The 17654-nt window shown below is 56.7% G+C and overlaps 2 protein-coding genes across 3 annotated transcripts in view; one reads left to right on the top strand and one right to left on the bottom strand.

Annotated features, from left to right (window-relative positions):
• The first annotated feature begins 247 nt into the window (after positions 1-247).
• DDA1 (DET1 and DDB1 associated 1) lies at positions 248-6953 on the top strand. The gene is made up of 5 exons (XM_042836279.1): positions 248-339; positions 2994-3074; positions 3585-3636; positions 3973-4034; positions 4800-6953. The coding sequence occupies exons 1-5, from the start codon at positions 334-336 to the stop codon at positions 4908-4910; spliced, it is 312 nt and encodes a 103-aa protein (XP_042692213.1). The 5' UTR covers positions 248-333; the 3' UTR covers positions 4911-6953.
• Positions 6954-11333: 4380 nt separating this feature from the next.
• Positions 11334-17654, bottom strand: part of ANO8 (anoctamin 8) — a 6686-nt gene continuing 365 nt past the window's right edge. Inside the window, exons 2-17 of one of the 2 annotated variants that reach the window (XM_042836276.1) lie at positions 17326-17436; positions 17087-17219; positions 16870-17008; positions 16557-16653; positions 16146-16262; positions 15944-16071; positions 15579-15740; positions 15337-15489; positions 15120-15246; positions 14981-15036; positions 14805-14879; positions 13576-14241; positions 13055-13246; positions 12850-12981; positions 12660-12770; positions 11334-12582 (exon numbers count right to left, since the gene is read on the bottom strand). In XM_042836276.1, coding sequence (XP_042692210.1) covers positions 11911-12582; positions 12660-12770; positions 12850-12981; positions 13055-13246; positions 13576-14241; positions 14805-14879; positions 14981-15036; positions 15120-15246; positions 15337-15489; positions 15579-15740; positions 15944-16071; positions 16146-16262; positions 16557-16653; positions 16870-17008; positions 17087-17219; positions 17326-17436 — 3071 coding nt within the window. In that variant the 3' untranslated portion in view covers positions 11334-11910. The remainder of the gene's footprint in view (positions 12583-12659; positions 12771-12849; positions 12982-13054; positions 13247-13575; positions 14242-14804; positions 14880-14980; positions 15037-15119; positions 15247-15336; positions 15490-15578; positions 15741-15943; positions 16072-16145; positions 16263-16556; positions 16654-16869; positions 17009-17086; positions 17220-17325; positions 17437-17654) is intronic. The other variant, XM_042836278.1, reaches the window with a different exon arrangement.

Below are 17654 nucleotides of genomic sequence, written 5' to 3'. Positions count from 1 at the left end.
CAATAGGAGCGCGCGGGGCGGGCGAGCGACGGCAGGCAGAAGCTGTGCGGAGGGGGAGGGGCGGCTCCTCCCGGCTGGCGGCGGCGAAGATGGTAGGTGTGCGACCCCCGCCCGAAATGGCGGCGCCCCCGGCTGAGGGGAGCGCGGCCTGAGGGCCTCTCCGTCTCGCAGGGCCCTCAGCCTCCGGTTTCTCCGCCCACAACCTCGAGTGAGGGCGGCGAAGGCCCATCCTGAGGAGGAGAGAGCCGCACCCTCAGGGCCGGGCCGAGAGGGAGAGCGGGCCCTGCAGCGGGGGCAGCCGAGCCCGGGGCCGAGGGGCTGTGGGAGCCCAAAATGGCGGTGCGGGCGGATCGGCTCGGGGGGCGTTGGGGCGGCCTGGGGGGTTCCTCGGGGCTTGGGGGCTCCAGAAGGGGCGGAGCGCCCGTGGTGAGGGCTGGGGCTGCGTGGAGGGGGCTGTGAAAGAGCTGGGGCGGTGCCGGGGGCCGGAGGGGGGTTTGGGGGTATGTCGGGTGCTGGGCGTTCCGCTGCGTCCGTGCAGGGGATGGGGGTGTGGGGGTTATTGGGGAAGCCCTGAGCGGGTGCTTGGGCTCCTCTCTGCTCCACTCCCTTTGCGTTTTTGGAGGAAGTAAAGGGGCGCTCGGCCGTGTTCGCAGTGATCTCCGTGCACCGAGGTTGAGCACACGGGGGCGACTCCCCGAGCAGCGCTGGCACCTCTCCCCTGGTCTGTGTGTGCACACTGTGCTGGGACAGAGCCCTGCTCTCCGTGTCAGTGCTCTGGACATCATATCCCAGAGCGTGGTAACTGCAGTTCCTTCCAGAAAGCAGAGAATAGGGCACATATGTGGTTTATTATTACCTTCCTGCTTTTAGGTGAGGACTGTCGTCTTCCTAGGGAGCTAAGCAACCCCTTTGTCACCAGAACAGTCTCTACCTCACTTCACAGAACCAGTGTTGGCTTCCAAGGTTGCTTAATCGCATTTGTTGTGGTGTTCTGGGGGCTTTCCCTCTCCCCAAAGGAAATGAGGTGCCTGTTTGGTTCTGGTGCTGGTTTTTCACTTCCACACAGGAGCTGCTTCACTGACTTGGCCTGGACATGCTTTCTTTGGTTGAAGAGTGATAGAAGGCGTGCAGGAGGAACATTTCCTTGTGTGACATTGCGTTGTGATTATTCCTTGGTGTGCCTGGTGTGATAGTTGTGTAGGCACGACCTACTGAGCCTACGTTATCTTGTGCCCTTGGAGCAGATAAGACTCACTGCAGTCCAAATGTTGTCTCATTCTGAATATCCAGAAATGTGGCTCCTGGCAGTTCTCCTGAGGGGACTTTCCTGGTGATCTTTGAGATTGCATCAGCGTGTAACTGTTGAAATGTGCAGGTGTGCAGCAGCGTTACCAGCAGAATAGTCCTGTTACAAACCGGAGTGATGAGTGCTGGGGGTGCTGGCTGACACCTGGGCTGGAGTAATGTCCTTTTGTTGCTCAGTTGCCCTGGTGTTTCTGTTGTTTTCTGGTTTAGCAGGCCTGGGAGGAAAGGGAGCGTTGCTGGGGGCTGGAGTTGTAACCCCAAGTGGCTGTGAAGAGGGAGAGTGGTGGCTGAGAGCCCGTGCTCAGGGCTGTGCCTGTTGGAGTTGAGGTCCCCAAGTGCAGTGTGTGCATGGCAGCCTGCCTGCTTGCAAGGGGCTTAACTGGTGTGTGTCTTGCTTCAGTCGCTTAGAGAGAGGGGGGAAAAAACCCACCAGAGCAGCACGTTCTCCATTTAAAATGCATTTTGGCTGATCGTTTTAATAACATTTTGCATTTTTGCAGCTCAGAGAGGTAGGCTGTCGTGCAGCCCTGGCAATGCAAAGCAGTGAAGGCAAAGGGAAGCAGCCTCCATCACTGCTGGAGGGAGCCAGGCAAGCAGGAGCAGTTTGCGTGCGGCTGTTTGAATCCAAGTCCCTTATTTTAGCTAAAAGTTGAGGTACAGGAAGCGTTGAATGTGGAAACTAAAACGTTGGTAGAGTTCTTTTCAAGAACAAGAGTATGAATAATCTCTTCTGGTTTGGCTAATTATAGCTCTTTGTTTTGAGTTAGGGATGTGGTGTTAATAAAAATAATAGCTTCTATTGAAATGAAAACAACGCCTTCCGACCCCGCAGCTTTGTGGCAGCGGCGTCCATTTATTTGTCTCCTCTCACACGGATGTTACACGACTTCTCATCTCCTGCTTTTCTGCCCTTTATAAGCAGGGGGATGTCTGTGCAGGATCGGCATCCCTCCGTGTGGGGTTCGGAGTCTCTGAGTGCTGTGGCAGCGCAGGCAGCCGAGCAGGGACATAGGGGCCCATCTGGGGCCTTTCCTCCTTGCTCCGCTGCCTCCTGCGTTTATTGCCCGTCTTCTGCCTCCTTTAATGCTTGCTGAGCACCTTCTTTTGTAGTTTCGATGCAGAAGGGCTGTGATCCTTCCCTTCATGCTTGGGCTGTGCTGATAGCGCCTGATAAGGGTTGGGCTTTTGCAGCCACGTGGGCTTTTGGTGCTTTGTGAAATCAGCCTTGGCCTATGACAAAGAATGTTCCCTGCGAAAGCAAAAGAGCAGCTGGTCGCTGTGGTGTCACAGCCGGGCCTTTCAGTCCTGGTGCCGTTTCTCACGTGCTGGTTGGTGCTGCTGGATTGCTCCGGGCTGTGCTGCCTTCCCTCCGAACCCAGCCCCCCATAGGTGCTGCTTTGCAGCCTGCGTGCCTGCAGGGCTTTGGTCAGCAGCTTAATAACTGAGTTCTTGAGCTCCTTGAATACAAGGAGCCAAATGCAGAAGCAGAGGATTTGCTTCCTTTACAAAAGCAGCCTCGGGTTTTTGTTTCAGTATCTGAGAGCTCTGGACTTGCTTCCCAATCCTGCAGCCATTTATCTTAATGAGTCAGCAGCTCCTTTGTGAGTCAGCACAAAGCAAACAGCGGCTGGAATATCACTCTTCCTTTCCTCACCTCCTCCTTTCTTTGCCTTCTGTGTCTTTTTTAGGCGGATTTTTTGAAAGGATTACCAGTCTACAACAAAAGCAACTTCAGCAGATTCCACGCGGACTCTGTATGTAAAGCATCAGTAAGTATTGCCTGTCAGTCCTCAAATCCTGGTGCTTGGGGAGGGTTTTCAAATGAGTCTATGGCCAAATCAATTTGAAACGAGCGTTTTGTTTCCTAAAACAAACAACAAAAAAAAGCAACAGAAAAACCCATGTGTGCCTGCAGTTGGTGAGCTGAGATTGGCAAGACAAACTTCCTGCTTGCTCTGCATCCTCAACGTCAGCCAAACCACATCTGTGGCGCTGCCTTTGTGTGCGAATTCTTCAGCGATAGACTTAGGCTTTTAGTCTTATGCCTTTAGCCTTCCCCTAAAACTTCTACAAGCAAAAATCTGTTCAGCTGGCACATGAAGGCACGTGAGAGGTTGAGCTTCTTCATGTTCCTTAGGGCGTTCTGTAAGAAGGGGCCGGGTGGGATGTGAGGTTTGCAGCCTGCGTTTCTGGTGGCCTCGTGGTTGGGTTGGCTGTGCTTCAGTTAGAAATCACCTTCTCACCGTCTTTGTTCTGCAACTGTTCTGATTCCTCTATAGAACAGAAGACCGTCGGTGTATCTTCCCACGAGAGAATACCCGTCTGAACAAAGTAGGTCTGCCCCACTGACAGCTGGGGGGCTTTTGGGGGTGGGTTTTGACTTAGCATTTATTGTTCTGACATTAAGAATATGCCGCTCAAAATCTCGCTTGCTTTGGGCTTCAGATCCAGTGATGTTCTGGAAGTGCTGCAGCAGCAATTAGCTGCGTGTGCCTGGCTGTGCCTTTCAGTGCTTCTCATCTGAAGGCATTCAGTGATTGCTGTTCCTAAACACCCTCCTTTGATATAAAGGGCCACCCTTAGTATGTGGAACCATGTCGTCTTACTGCACGGTTTAAAAAGTTGTCTTTAAAATGACCTCAGCTCGTTTCTCTCTTTCTTTGGCAGTTATAGTAACAGAAAAGACAAATATACTTTTGCGTTATTTACACCAGCAGTGGGACAAAAAGGTATGGCTGTGTTTCCTTCGTGTCTTCGTTTGCTGACTGCGACTGATAGAGCTGAATATTGATGGCCATCAGGATATTGATATCATTACAGGGAGGGATTCAGCCCTTGTGGCTGTACTTCAGCAAAAGGAGGCTGTGTCTGTGCTGCTCAATGTGGCTTCTTTTATTCCCTTTCGGGCATTAATTCAGTGCTTAGTCTAGAACCTGGCAGACTTCAGTTATGTTTCCCACTTTAGTGCAGGCTCCCTCTGTGGCCCTTACAAATTGGTCTCCCTGTGCCTCAGCTGTGTGCTCTGCAGCTGGAATGGAGCTCCTCTCCTCTCCCAGGACTGTGAGGAGATGGATGAGCTCGTGCAGAGCACGGCTGCACTGACGAGGCTGTGTAAGTACCTCGGTTATGAAATCACAGCTCCCCTATGAGGGCTGCAGCCCCAGCTGGCGCTGAAGGCCTGGCAGTGCACAGAACCAAGGCTGCGACTGGGAGCGGAGCTGTCAGAGCTGGGAGTGTGATGGTGAGAGAGGCAGCACTGGGGATCCTCAGAGCTGAAAGGGAAGCGTCTGTGCGTGGCAGGAGCTGTTGGAGGGCTTGTTGAGTTCAGGGACTGACCCAGAGAAGCAGGGAGGAGAACCCTGCCGAGTCCTCAGCGTGTGTTGGTGTCTGTCAGGCCATCACAGTGCTGTCTGCCATTCTAGAACCGTGCCAACCAAAAGCTTGTTCTCCCAACCCTTTGGAGAGTTTCACTCTCACCTTCTTTGTCCAAACAGAATGCAGCAAAGAAGAGAGATCAAGAGCAAGTGGAAATAGAAGGTGAGAACTCGGCGCCGCCACGAAAAATCGCTCGGACAGACAGCCAGGAAATGAACGAGGACACTTAAACCCGCGGGCCTCTCCTCTTCTACTTTGCAGGCGCTTCCCGTTTTGTCTCAAAGTGTGTCAGTTTTGCCCCTTGCCCCCATCTCTCACCCCTCCACTATGCAGCCCAAACCACTTCTGACTTCATAGGAGCCAATGTATTTATTTTTTTTTTTCTCCTTTTTTTTTTTTTTTTTTTTTGTTTTTTTTTTTTTTTAATTTATGCCGTAAAACTTGCGGAGCAAATGGTGGAACAACCCAGTAATGTAGTGTAACCTTAGTTCCTCCTTTCTAACAACAAACGCTGTCACTTTAACAGGTTTTGTTCAATCTGTTACCTAACCAACCAGCTCTAGCTGTGGAAGCCTGGGGAGGAGATGGGGGTTGCTGCAGAACCCCACAGTGGTGCGGGCTTTCAGATTCATGCACCCACTGACATTAGTGGTGAACTCTTTGGATGGGCCCAGTCCAGCCAGCAGTGTGGGGCCTTGCTGTTTTTCTCCAAGATTCTGAAATTGGCACTGCACTTAGGGGGGAAAAAAACCCAATAATCGTCACGGATGTCATTTAGGATTATGTTGATCTTAGCAAACGTGTTGTCAACTTGGTCTATCAGTTGTATTTTGGTCTGTTCTGTAAGGGCCATGGTCATTTAGCTCATGCATAGGTGGTCATGGAGAATTCAAGTGAAAGGTGTGTTGCTTGTGTTGCTCTTAAATTCTAACAGTCTCTTGGTCTTGGACAGACTGATATGTGCAACTTCTCCGTTGGAATAAATGGATGCTTTTATCCTATTCTGAGTATTTGATCAGCAGTGTATTTGAGCAGCAGCTGATGGATGCGGTGAGGTTGGCACTTGCAAGCAGCGCTTGGTGGCCGAGTCTGGGAGCACCTCAGCATCTCCATCTGGTTCTGCCTCTGCTGCTGGCTCTGACTGATGGTACGCTGTGCTTTTGGTGATATCAGCCCCTCTGGAATGGAGTCCAGGACTTAGAGTTGATCCAAATGTGAGCTTCCGTGGTCTGTGCTTCAGGCCAATCTCTTTGGGACTGTGACAGCTCAGTGCCTGTTACCTGAACCCTCACTGACTTCAGTAAGAGCAGAAATGGAGCCCCCGAGTCACCTAGGTGGATCCAGAGTTCAGAGACCAAAAGGAAACGACCACCGCCACCCGAAGGGGACAGGAGGTGTAGCGTAGTAACGATGTCTTGTCTGCTTTCACGTAAGGAGCTGACTTCACACTGTGTTAGTTTAAATCAGCACGTTTATAACTGTGTTTTTTTCCTCGTTCACGAATCCAAAACGCCGAGGAGGAGGTCCTGGATCAACCCAGCGCTGCGCGGCCGCGAGCTCGGAGGACAGGGCTTCTGTTCCCCTTCCCCACCACATCCTTTGCCACCAGCAGACGCCGTGTGGTCGGGTGTGAGGCAAAGGGAGCACGGAGGGAAATGCTGTTGCTTTGTGACTGGGCGTTGCGAGGCAGAGCCTTGGGGAGAGCAGGGCACAGCTCTCACGGCTGCGTCTTTAAATGCGTGCTGGGCACCAAGTGAATGGATTTAGCGTGAAGCTAACACCGAGTAGCTTAGGTTAGATCTCTGTCCTGCCTTTTTGCTGTGGGAGTAACCTCCACGTTGCTGGAATGTTGCTGAAAATGCCAACCGTGTTGGTGAAGATGATGAACGCTCAGAATTCCTTGAGGTTTACTGGCAGCGGTGAGAAGATGTCCCAGAGTTTTGCTGTCAAAAAGTGCTTCTGTGCAAAGGGCAGGATGCTGATGGAAGGTGCTGCCTTAGCATCTGCTCTCCCAGGGATCATCTGAAGCTGAGACTGGAGAATCCTCTGAAGAGCTGTGAGATACCAAAAGAGGAAACGGACGTGCAGCTGGTGGTAAAGTGTGACCAATTCACGTGTTGGGCAAGTTGGAGAGCTGCAGCCTTGCAGGCTCGTGTTTGTACAGTGCTTTAAAGTTGTAAAATGCTGTATACTTGGTTGGTATGGCAAGGTTTGGGCTTTGCTGACTTCTCTGCTAGACAGAGTGATGTACTATTAAAGAGAGTTGGCACTTCTTTCCTGTTGTAAACCCCCTTTGTTCCCTCCGTGTCTTTAAAAATGATCTGGTTGCTCACTGGAGCCTTTGCAGTCTTGCAGATATTTTTAAGAGGTGGAAGAAAGTTGCCTTTTTAAACTAGTTCTGATGTGATGGAGAAAGTAATCTTCAAAGAGGTGTGAACTGAAGTATCAAACTTGTCTTTTTTTCTTTCCTGCCCATTTCTGGTTGTGTACAAGCAGTGTGGATTTCTAATAATCACAGTCAGTCTGCTTCCATCTGAGCCAAAGCAAGAGCTCGCTTCTTTCCTTCCTCCTCCAGCCTGCTGTCTGTGCTGCTGCCTCAAGCAAGCTGTCCTCAGGCTGTTGCACTTTGACTCTGTCTGTGTCCTACATGGTAAGTGTCTCGGGTTGGAGTGTTGCATGGAAGGTCATTGCCTAACTGTGACTTCCTGGTGCCTTAGTGCATTGAAAACAACAACAACAAAAAGAAAAAGAGAACAAAAAAATCCCTGCCTTTCTTGCTGAGCGCACTGTTTGTACAGTACCTGGTGATTCTGATTCTCTTGTTACAAGGTGACTGAAATTTAGTGACCCTCAGGGGTTGTTTGTATGTCTGCGTAGTGGTAGTTTTACTGTTTCTCTTATGATGTGTACTAAAGGTTTGGCTTTTGTAATGAAAACTTGAGATACTTGTCAGAGGCCAGAATATGATGATTTTGTTTTAGTTGAAGAGGGGATCTTTGCTCACTGATCAAAGCAGCAGAGCTGCTTCCTTATGCAAGGGGAAGGCAGCAGGGCGCTCCTGGCAGCTGAGGTGTGCGCTGGTGAGTGTGGGGTGTCAAAAAATCAGCCTTGGTGTTCAACGTGTAGCCACACCAGTGACTGGTGTAGGGAAACCAACCTGCTGCTGAGGCTAAATCCTGGCATCCTATGAACGCTTTTCTTCAGGAGAGATGGAGTCAAAATAAAACCCTCCTGACACGTCAGTTGGAGGCGTTGGAAGGAAGGCTTGACTAACGCGGTCTGTTCTGCAGGTGGTTCCTGCTGTTTGTGGATCACTGCTCTGTGTTGTCTGAGTGTTCAGTTTGGTACAGGTAGCACGGTCAGCTTCCAGCCACGTCCTCCCTTCTGTCCTTGGAGGTTTTTCCAGGCCCTCCACCACCTGCTGTGCCCCCACACGCTGCTGGCCGTGCTTGGAGCAGAGGAATGGAGGTGCTCCAGTGGTGGGTGTTCCTCTGAGGCAGATGTTCAGCATGCTGGGTGTTAGTCTCCACTTTAGCTTTCACTCTGTACCAGATAGCTAAAGCAGGTATAACTTCAAAGCTTGATTTTTTGCTGAGCTCTTTGTCTCTGCCCTTAATGGCACAGGAGTCTTGGGTTTGATTTCTGTTTGTTAAGCTGCAGCCATCAGCTGTACTGCCACTTCCCATTTCCTGCCTTGTTTGCTTACCACTGGCTTCATTTTTTTGAAGATCTTATTTTTCAGAAGGACCTGCATGTCTCTGATAGGAAACCTAGTTTTCCTGCTTTGCTGACGTCAGCCTGGCAGCAGGGGAGTTGTGTGTGACCAGCGGGGTTGCAGCTGATCTCTATCCGTGCCACATTTTATCTGATTTTTCTGCTGTCTAACAAAAGAGGGGGAAATCCTTTCCGTTAAAGGAGAGAGGGTTGAGTTTACCTGGGAGCAGCACAGGGTGTTTTTGGGAGCAAAGCAGAGGATGCCCAGAAGGAGATATTGCATCACAGCCTTGGTTCAGCGCAGGCTGACCTTTGTGCCGTGCTGCCTGTGCTTCGGGTTTCTCTTCTGCTTCCCAAACAACTGTGCAATTACTGGAAAGACAGATCTTCTGTCGATTGAAAAGGCTGAACCTGGGCTGCAGGGAAGGAATTCTTGTTTTCTTCTTTGTAAGTGAAGCGAGGGAATGAAACGCCAGCTTCCAGCCCGCTAACAATGAGACTCTGTTCTTAAAGGCAGAACTTCCCTCGCGCTCCCCAGGCGCGATGAACCGAGGCTCCCTGTGGGCGTGCTTTGAGAATGAGCTTGCTCTAGGGATAGGTTCAAGAAGCCTTACAGGAGCTGCCGATGCTTTCTGAGGAGCTGAGTGGCTTCAGGCCCTTGTGCTGTTCAGGTTTTACCCACGGGAGCCTTGGGGAGGCTGGGGTGAGGTGGGAGGGCTGCACTGACCCTCCAGCAGGCCGGGTGCTGCCGGGCAGCAGTGCTCACTGCCAGGGTTCTGCCCTGCCTTCCCTTCCACCATCCAGTCCTCCACGTGGAGGCAAGAAGCAGCCCCAGCCCTCCAGGAAAGCAAAGCTGCCTTTTCATTTCCTCATGCCACCAAAGCCAACTTCAAACACATCTCACTGCTACCAGCTCCATAAACACCGCTTGTCCAGGTTAGCTCTTGGTGAATTGCCATGCAGGCACTGCTGGAATCTCCTGCTGCACACACACACAGTGCTTTGAGTTGAGAAGGGCACGGTGCTGACTAATATAAACTGGTCGGATATGGATGTGGGGGAGCGTGGGGAAGGAGCGTGGGGAGGGAGCGTGCTCCTTGCTGGTGGCTCTCAGCTACAGGAGATGACTAATCCTCACTGTAAGGAACAGCTTGAGGTCTGCATGGATGGGCAGAGCTGAGTCACTGTGCTGCAGCGGCGCCGGCTTCCAAACGCAGTCATTTCTTATTAATCAGTGCACGGTGTGCAGCTCGCAGCCTCGCAGGGTATTTTTAGTGGAAGCGGCCGTCCTTGGCCAGCCGTGCAGCGGGACGGAGCGCCTCAGCTCACTGCTTCCTACCATCCCCAGCTGCTTTCTGCTCCGTGCTGCTTTTGGCAGGGCAGCGTTCAGCTTGTGAGCCTGTGTTCCTTTCCACCCTCAAACTTTCCTCCTTTGCAAAAAATATCGTCTGGTGGGTCTGGGAGAAGGGAGGTTTTCCTGCCAGCTGCGTGTTGGCAGAAGGGCTGCCGTCGTGGAGCGACTGTAAATCCGCCGTTAGTCAGATGTCAGGGCTGTTGTTTGATTTCTTTCTTTCTTTTTCTTTTTTCTTTCTTTTTTTTTGCATTTATTTTTAAACTATTCCATGTTTGATACCTTGTACAATAAATCTGCAGAATTTAGAGGACTGCCAAGTTCTTCATTCTTCCTCTGCCCATTCCACTGCTGGCCCCTTCCACCCCGGGCTGGCAGCACCAGGACTCACTCCCCAAGCACAGATCTGGTAGGAAAGTAACTTAGCACGCACCTCAAGTTTGTTGAAATATACTTTTATTGCATTTCTGCAGGTTTTACAAAAATATGACAATAAATTAAAAAGAAATAAATAACCCCCCCTTCATTTCTTTCAGTTGCCAAAGAAGTAGCACGCAGCAAGGGGAAAAAACAAAGAAACAGTTCCCTCCTTTGTACAGTAACTGCCCAGAAGTCAGATAGCAGACAGGCGGCTGCTGAAGAAGTGTTTTGTATAGAGAAACGTTGAGAAGTGCCCTGGATGCAGGGCCCTGTCCTCTGCTGAACGGAGCAGGAGTGGGTCGTGCCAGGACTGTTACTGCCACGAGGGAAACGGGGCAAACAAAACTCAGTTTAAGAGCAGCGCGTTTTAACTGAGAGCTGAGCGAGATGAGGCCAAGCTGGGAGGAAGCAGAGCAAACGAAATGGTGAGTAGGGAAATTGGGGGGTGGGGGGGCTCTGCACCCCCTGGCATCCAGGGCACAGCAGCAGTGGGGTCACCGGTACCCCAGCTCTGTGCTCTGGGTGCTGCCCTGCCAAGCGCTGCTGCCCGTCCTGCACCCTGTTTGCCTGTTCCCCTTCTCCCCTGCTCTCCCTCTGTGGGGGCAGCAGGGAGGGGGAAATTGATGTGGTGCCTGGTTCTGTGTGGTGTGGGGGGGCTGCTCTGCTCTCTGTGCCTCTCGGGGCTTGGCACGGGGAGCACAGCAGTGTGGCACAGCCCTGGCCATGCTGCGCAGTGAGCGGAGCGCAGAGCCTCGGTGCTGCCCCAGCCTTATTGCTGTATTGATGGCTTGATTCAGAGATGAAAGGAAGAAACACACCATGTTGAGGGGAGATGGGGGGGGGAACAACCTGACGTTTCTGCAGCCCAGGCCTTGGGCCAGGCACAGTGATGGGGCGGCTGCCCCATAGCCCTCCTTTCCCCCTGTTTGCTTTGGAGATGGTGGGTGGCTCGGTGGGGGCATTGAGCAGGGCTGAGGTCAAGGAGCTGCCCTTTCCCACGCCCTTAAGCGAAGCAGCACCCAGCAGAGCCACGGGCAGCCGCTTCCCCTCTGGGCTGGGGGCTGCCAAAGCACTAACACTACACCCAGCGAATCGTCCAGCTCGCCAGAAGCAAAGCTGCTCCCACCCCCCCCCATCACGTGCCCCCACCCTCCCACCCCATCCTCCTGCCAGGCTCCAGCGTGCGTCCGTGCGCGAGTGCCTTATTGCAAAGTAATTCCACAAAATAGGAAAGCAGAGAGGGCGAGGGAGCGTTGCAGGTCCAGGGCGCTCCCAGCTCTCATCTCCGCCGCCTGCAGCCATTGCATGAAAAATGGCAGAGTCGCTCGCATTGGGTTTTGTTTGGGTTTTAGTGCAAGAAATGCTCCCCGTGCCTGGGGGGCGCAGCAGCCAGTGCTTGCTGCTCACCCCCTCCCTCCCGGCCGTTTCTGGGCAGCTCACTGCCCCGTGGTGCAGCAGGATGCAGCCGTGGCTGCAGGCACGGGTGAACGGGGCTCCTCACTGCCGTCCGTCCCTCTGGAGTGGAGCTGTGGCCCCGAGCTGCACCCCTTGGAGCTCTGCGGGTCTGGGGACACCAAATCCTCCTTGGATGACCTCCTGGAGACGGCGGGCACGGAGCATTGCCCGTTGGTGGTGCAGGACAGGATGCTCCATCCCAGGGCACCGCCGGGCCTCCATGGGGTTGTGATGGGGTCCCAGCAGAGGGGCTGCGATGGAGGGGCCGGGATGGGGCCGGCGTGCCTGGCTCAGAGTCTGTAACCCCCGCTCTCCTCCTCTGCTCGTGGCTCCGGCTCCTCGCGGGCTCCATCCTCTGGAGCCCCATTGAGGTGGGACTTGCTGGGGCCCGGCCGCTCACCCCCATCTGCAGAGGGGCCAGCACGGGGCTGGGGGGAGGCGGTGGCCCCGTTGCCGCCGGTCCCTTCGGACTTGCCGAAGTTGAAGAGCTTGCCGGGGTTGAATGGCTTGGTGGGCGACTGCACCTTTTCGGTGGCCGCGTCCCTCTTGGTTTCGGGGGATTTCAGGAACTTGAAGCTGAGGAAGCCGGGGAGTTTGTTATCGCTGCTGGTGGGGGACTGGGGGGACCTGGCGGCCGTGCTGCCTGCCCCGGTCCCCCCGGAGAGGAATTTGCCCTGCAGAGGGATGATCTGCTTCAGCTTCATGACGTTATTGGTGGCCAGCAGCGAGCTGGGCCGCTTGGGCTTGTCGGAGCCGTGCGCGGAGGACCCCCCGGAGCCCTTCCCTTTGCTCTGGCTCTTCTCGTGGGCCGGGTCCTGCCCGGCTGCCTCGGCCTTGGCCTCGTCGCGGTTGGCCTCGCGCTCCTTGCGCGCCTGGTACTCGGCGTGCCGCTGCCGCTCCTCCTCCTCCCGCTTGCGCCGCTGCTGCTGCTGGAAGTGGTGCTGGGCCTGGCGCTCGTGCTTCTGCCGGCGGGAGCGCGTCGGGATGGGGACGCCGTGGGGACGGCCCGCGTGTCCCCATCGCCCCCCGTGACACCTACCTTGAAGGCCTCGCGGCGCTGGTACTCCAGCTTGGCCATCTCCTCGGCCACCCACGCGGGGATGTCGGGGATGGCCACTTGGATGACGTACTTCAGCAGCAGGGCGAAGTGCTGCGGGGATACGGGGGGAACGCTGAGCACCCCGATGCCCCCTCCCCAAATGGGAGATTCTGCGTTGGCACCGCCCTACCTCCAGCACCACCACCGAGATGATGGCTCCCTCGGGGCTGAGCCAAGGGAAGAGCCGCTGCAGCTGCCCGCACTGTGCGATCAGGTAGCAGTTGACCACGATGGCCAACACGCCCATGGCCTCCATCACCTTCTGTAAGAGGCACAGCACCGGTGATAAGCGTGAACTCTGTGATCACGCCGGCCCCCTGCGGCCCCCGACCCACCTGCCACTGCCCGATGCTCTCCACCCTCTGCCCGAAGGGTCGCTGCAGCCCCGTGCACAGTTTGAAAGCATCGCTGCGAATCTCGATGATGTTGTTGACCAGCGCGCACATGGCGGCCAATGGGAAGGCAGAGGAGAAGAGCACCACGTAGCCAAACTGGATGAACATCTCCTGGTAGTCCTGGAAGGTGTCCTGGCAGGAGGAGGAGGAGATTCCAGACAGGGCTGGATGGGAAACCCGGTCTGGTGGGGGGCACCCATCCCATGGCAGGCAGTCAAGTGGACGATGTTGAAGGACCCTTCCAGCCTACCTTTCTGTAGTCCTGTGATCTTAATGGTCCCTTCCAACCCACCCAATCCGTGGTTCTGTGGTCCTTAAAGACCCTTCCAGCCCAACAATTCCACGGTTCTATGATCTTTAAGGACCCTTCCAACCCAACCCTTCTGTGGTCCTATGAGGGGCAGCACATAGCAGTGGCACCAGGACGCTCCGTGCTGCTCCGCACCGTGCTGACCACTCACCTCGTACTTCTTCATGCAGCTCTCCACCTCTGCCTGCGTCAGCTGTGTCGAGTAGTCCTCCTCGGGCGGATCGATCCATGACGCCCGGTTCTGCCTGCGCCCATCTTCCTCACCCTCGTCTTCCTCCCTCCTCCTCCTCGTGACCCGTGGGCCTGTGGCCGGCACCGCTGCTTTGGCCGGGCTGCCCGAGGGGCCTTCAGCATCCTCCTCATCATCAGCCAGCTCGAAGACGGAGGCGGGGTCCATGCCCTTCTCCACCATGGTGGGGCTGCCCTCCTCCAGGAAGCTCTCCTCCTCGGTGCCGCAGGGCTCGGTGCCGCGCCGCTCCGCCTTCTCGATGAAGCTCACCTTCTTCAGCTTCAGCCCACAGTCCAGCGCGCTCTCATCCTCCGAATCCGACTCCCGACGCTCTTCCTCCTCCTCCTCCTCCTCGGGCACCCCACAACCCCCATTCAGACACTTCTTCTCCCCCCGCGGCCCCTCGTGTGCTGCTCCGGCAGCCGGGGCTGCGCGGGGTTGGGCGAGCAGGCGAAGGATGGTGTGGGACAGCTCACGGAGGTTGCGCAGGCTGAGCTCCCCCCGGCGCAGGCGGCGGTACAGGTGGGGCTGCGACACCTCCTTGACGTTCTGCAGGAACTGCCGCGTGATGAGCAGCGTGGCCAGCATCTGCGGGGACACCGCTGTCACCGGGGGGTGCCACCACCCCCACATCCCCCCCCCGACCCCATCCCCGCGGCATCCCGGCAGGGCAGGGCACCCATCCCTGCCGTCCCCTTGGTGTCACCTCAACGTCACCGAGGTGGGGATGGGAGCCCCAGGGCTGGGGTCGAGGGGGGGTTCACGGCAGCATGCACGACCCCCGCCCTCCCCGCTCCTACTTTGGATACTCCCAGTCTCCAGCAAAAGCCCAGGAGGCCCTTAAGGAAGATGAGGGAGAGGTGGAGGTGGAGGAGGATGAAGGGGAGGAGCGCCTCTTTGAGCTGGCGCACGAGGCTTTGGGACAGAGAGAAGATGAGCAGGAGCTGCGGAAGGGACAGACGGACGGACGGACGGACAGACACAGACAGAGAGACGTCGTCAGCGGCCGCTCGGCCCCAGTGTGGCATGCGGGGACCTGGGGGGGTAGCGGGGGGGGGACGGGACGCGGGCGCTGCTGGCTGGGGGACGTCCGTCTGTGTGCACCCGGGTGGGACGGGGGGGGTCCTCGCTGCCCCCACGCGGCCCCTCACCTCCTTCAGCCGTTCCATGTCTTTGAGGTAGAAACCAATGTAGAAAAGACTTAGGTATGAATTTACAAACTGAAACTGTGGGATACAAGTGGGGGGAGGAGGGGGTTAATGTGGGGATGGGGGACACCAAGACCCCTCCCCACCCCCTGTCTGTCGTCCTCCCCCCCCCCCCTTACCAGGACGATTTTGATGATGAGGTGTTTCTCGTAGGCACTCTGCAGGCGGTAGTTTTCTGCAAAGCCAAAGGGTTTGCGGTCAGGGGGTCCCCTGCTGCTGCCCCCCCCTCCCACCCCCCGCCCCCCCAGCCCCACGCACCCATATCATTCAGCCAGTAGGCAATCTTCTTGTAAACCTCGTCGCAGGTCGTGACAATGACGGCCAGCACGATTTTGGGCAGGAAGCGGAGGATGCGGGGCAGCTCCTTGACACTCAGCACGAGCTCCTGTGGGAATAAAGTCACCGGGGGGGGGGGGGGGGGTGGCGGTGGGGCTGTGACCCCCCCCCAAGTGTGACAACACAGCCCAGGCCCCACCTGAAGCTGGAAGCAGCCCAGCATGATGAGGAAGACGAAGGAGAGGCAGGCGAGGCAGACGGGCAGGCTGACCAGGCACTGGAACAGCAGCCGCTTCCAGGGCGGGTAGTAGAACTCCTCGGCGCTGGTCACAGGGCTGATCCTCTTCACCCCCTAACAGGAGGCACAGCGCTGTGACGCCACTCGTCGTGGGGACCCCCACCCCAGGGCCAAGGAACCCCCCTCTGCCCCCCTCCACTCACTCTGAATTGGGGCCTGGGCTCCTCGATGGACTCTGCTGGGGTGTCCAGCGTCCCCCACTTGTAGGCAAACTCTGCCCCACGGCGCTTCCACTCCTCCAGGAAGAGCGTGGCCCAGACGACGTTGAAGATGGCAAACACCACACAGCAGATGTCCTGGCTGGTCTAAGGGGGGACAGCAGCGGGGTCACTCCCCTCCCACCGCCCCGCAGCCAAGGTCCTGGGGGACCAGGGGTCCTGGGGGCTACGATTGCAGTGCTGAGCGTTGGGATGCCGTGCAGCAGATGATGGGACTGGGAGCAGCTCTGCTGATGGGCCCCCCAGCCCCCAAAATGTCGGGGTTGGCTCCATCTCCTGCCCCTCCACACCTGGTCGCTCTCGGTGAAAGTGTAGAGGATGGAGCCGAACACAGCAGGGTACACCATGGCCGAGGTGTAGAAGCCGAGCCAGGCGAAGTACATGGCGATCTTCACCCCAAAGTAGTCACAGATCTCATCTGTACGGACCGAGGGGACGTGAGTGGGACCGGGACCCCCGGAGCCCCCATTTCCCCTCCTCCCAGGGCCTCACCGAGTGGCTGCGCCTCGCAGATCGCCTGCACCCACGACTTCATCAGCCGTTTGAGGATCCTCTGCTCGTGCAGTGGGAAGACCTGCTGGATGACGCCGCGGGCCGCCAGCTCCGGGACTGCAGCACGGGTGGGAGGTGAAGCTGGGACACTGCTGTCCCCCCCCCAGCATGGAGCAGGTTGGGACAAAGGGACAGCAGGGAGGGGGGGCTCGGTGCCACGCGTGAACCCCGTGTCTAACCCTGGTGACGGCACCGCGCGCCTGCTGTGCCCGTGTTCATCCCCGTGTGCTGCAGGAATGGGGACACCAGCGGGGACAGGAACCCTCTGGGGACAGCAGGATGTGCTGCCATGGCACAGCAGGGCTGCAGGGAGGTGGGTGGGCAGGGGGAGCCGTGCGGTGCCATACTCACTGATGGGCTGTCCCTCCAGGAAGTGGATGTTGTGCAGTGCTTCGCCCTGCTTGGCCCGCAGGTTCTCCAGCCAATACCTGATGATGTTTTGCCGTTCCTGCGGCACCGTAGAGGGGTGAGCTTTGGGGACACGGTCCCTCTGCCTGAACCCCAAATGTGACACCCGTGTCCCCCCTCTGCCTTGGCCTGTCCACCCCCAGACCCGTTTTGTCCCCAGCACGGGAAGATCTCAGTCCCCTTCTCCATCTGGAGAGGGGGGATGACCCATCTTCTCCCTGTGTCCCCACATCCCTACCCAGGACCCTCATCCCACCTGAGAGGTGAAGAAGTAAAGCTCATTCTCGATGTTCTCATAGATGTAATCCTCCTCGCAGGAGAAGCTCCTCATGCCGCCCCCAAACTCGGCCTTCACCGGTTTCCGCAGCCCGATCTCATCGGCCCCACGCAGCAAACTGCAGAGAGGGGATGGGGCTGGGAATGGGGCCGAGCTGGGGGCGCAGGGGGGGGGATGGGGATGGGAGCACACGCACCTCTCGTAGGTGGCTGTGACGAAGAAGGCGTAGGCGCGGGTGTGCTTGTGGTGCCGCACCTGCACGATGAGCTCGGGGATGCCGAGGCGGATGTGGTTCAGCAGCCAGAGCAGCGTGTGGTCGTCCGTGGTGTCTGCAGGGGGGTGGGCACCGATGTGTCCCCACGTCCACCCGCTTCTCCGAGGAGCTCTGTGTCCCCGGTCCCCCTGCCCTCCCTGCCCCCCTCCCCCCCTTCGCACCTGGGAAGGTCATGAGCACATCGCAGTTCTCGGTGGGCACCGTCTTCATCCAGGCTTTGTGGGACATGATGTAGCGCCCGGCTTGGAGCAGCCGCTTCCCAAAAAGCTTGTCTGCGGAGAATGGAGCGGCTCCGTCACCTCTGTCACCCACCCCATAACCCCACAACCCCACAACCCCACAGCGCTGGGTCGGCCACCAGCACAGCTGCAATGGGAACGGAGACCGCGGTGGCCGCGGCTCAGGTTTCTCCTCTGAGTGCCTGAAAAAGCCCTGCCAGCTGCAGGAGGTGACGCACGGCCCGGTATGGCATGGCACGGCCCCCCCCCCC

This window comes from Centrocercus urophasianus, unplaced genomic scaffold (assembly GCF_019232065.1).
Source record: "Centrocercus urophasianus isolate 14NV4802_14NV808 unplaced genomic scaffold, USGS_Curo_1.0 seq_585, whole genome shotgun sequence".
Classification (NCBI taxonomy): domain Eukaryota; kingdom Metazoa; phylum Chordata; class Aves; order Galliformes; family Phasianidae; genus Centrocercus; species Centrocercus urophasianus.
Note: the sequence above shows the minus strand (reverse complement) of the source record. Positions and strands in the feature narration are given on the sequence as shown.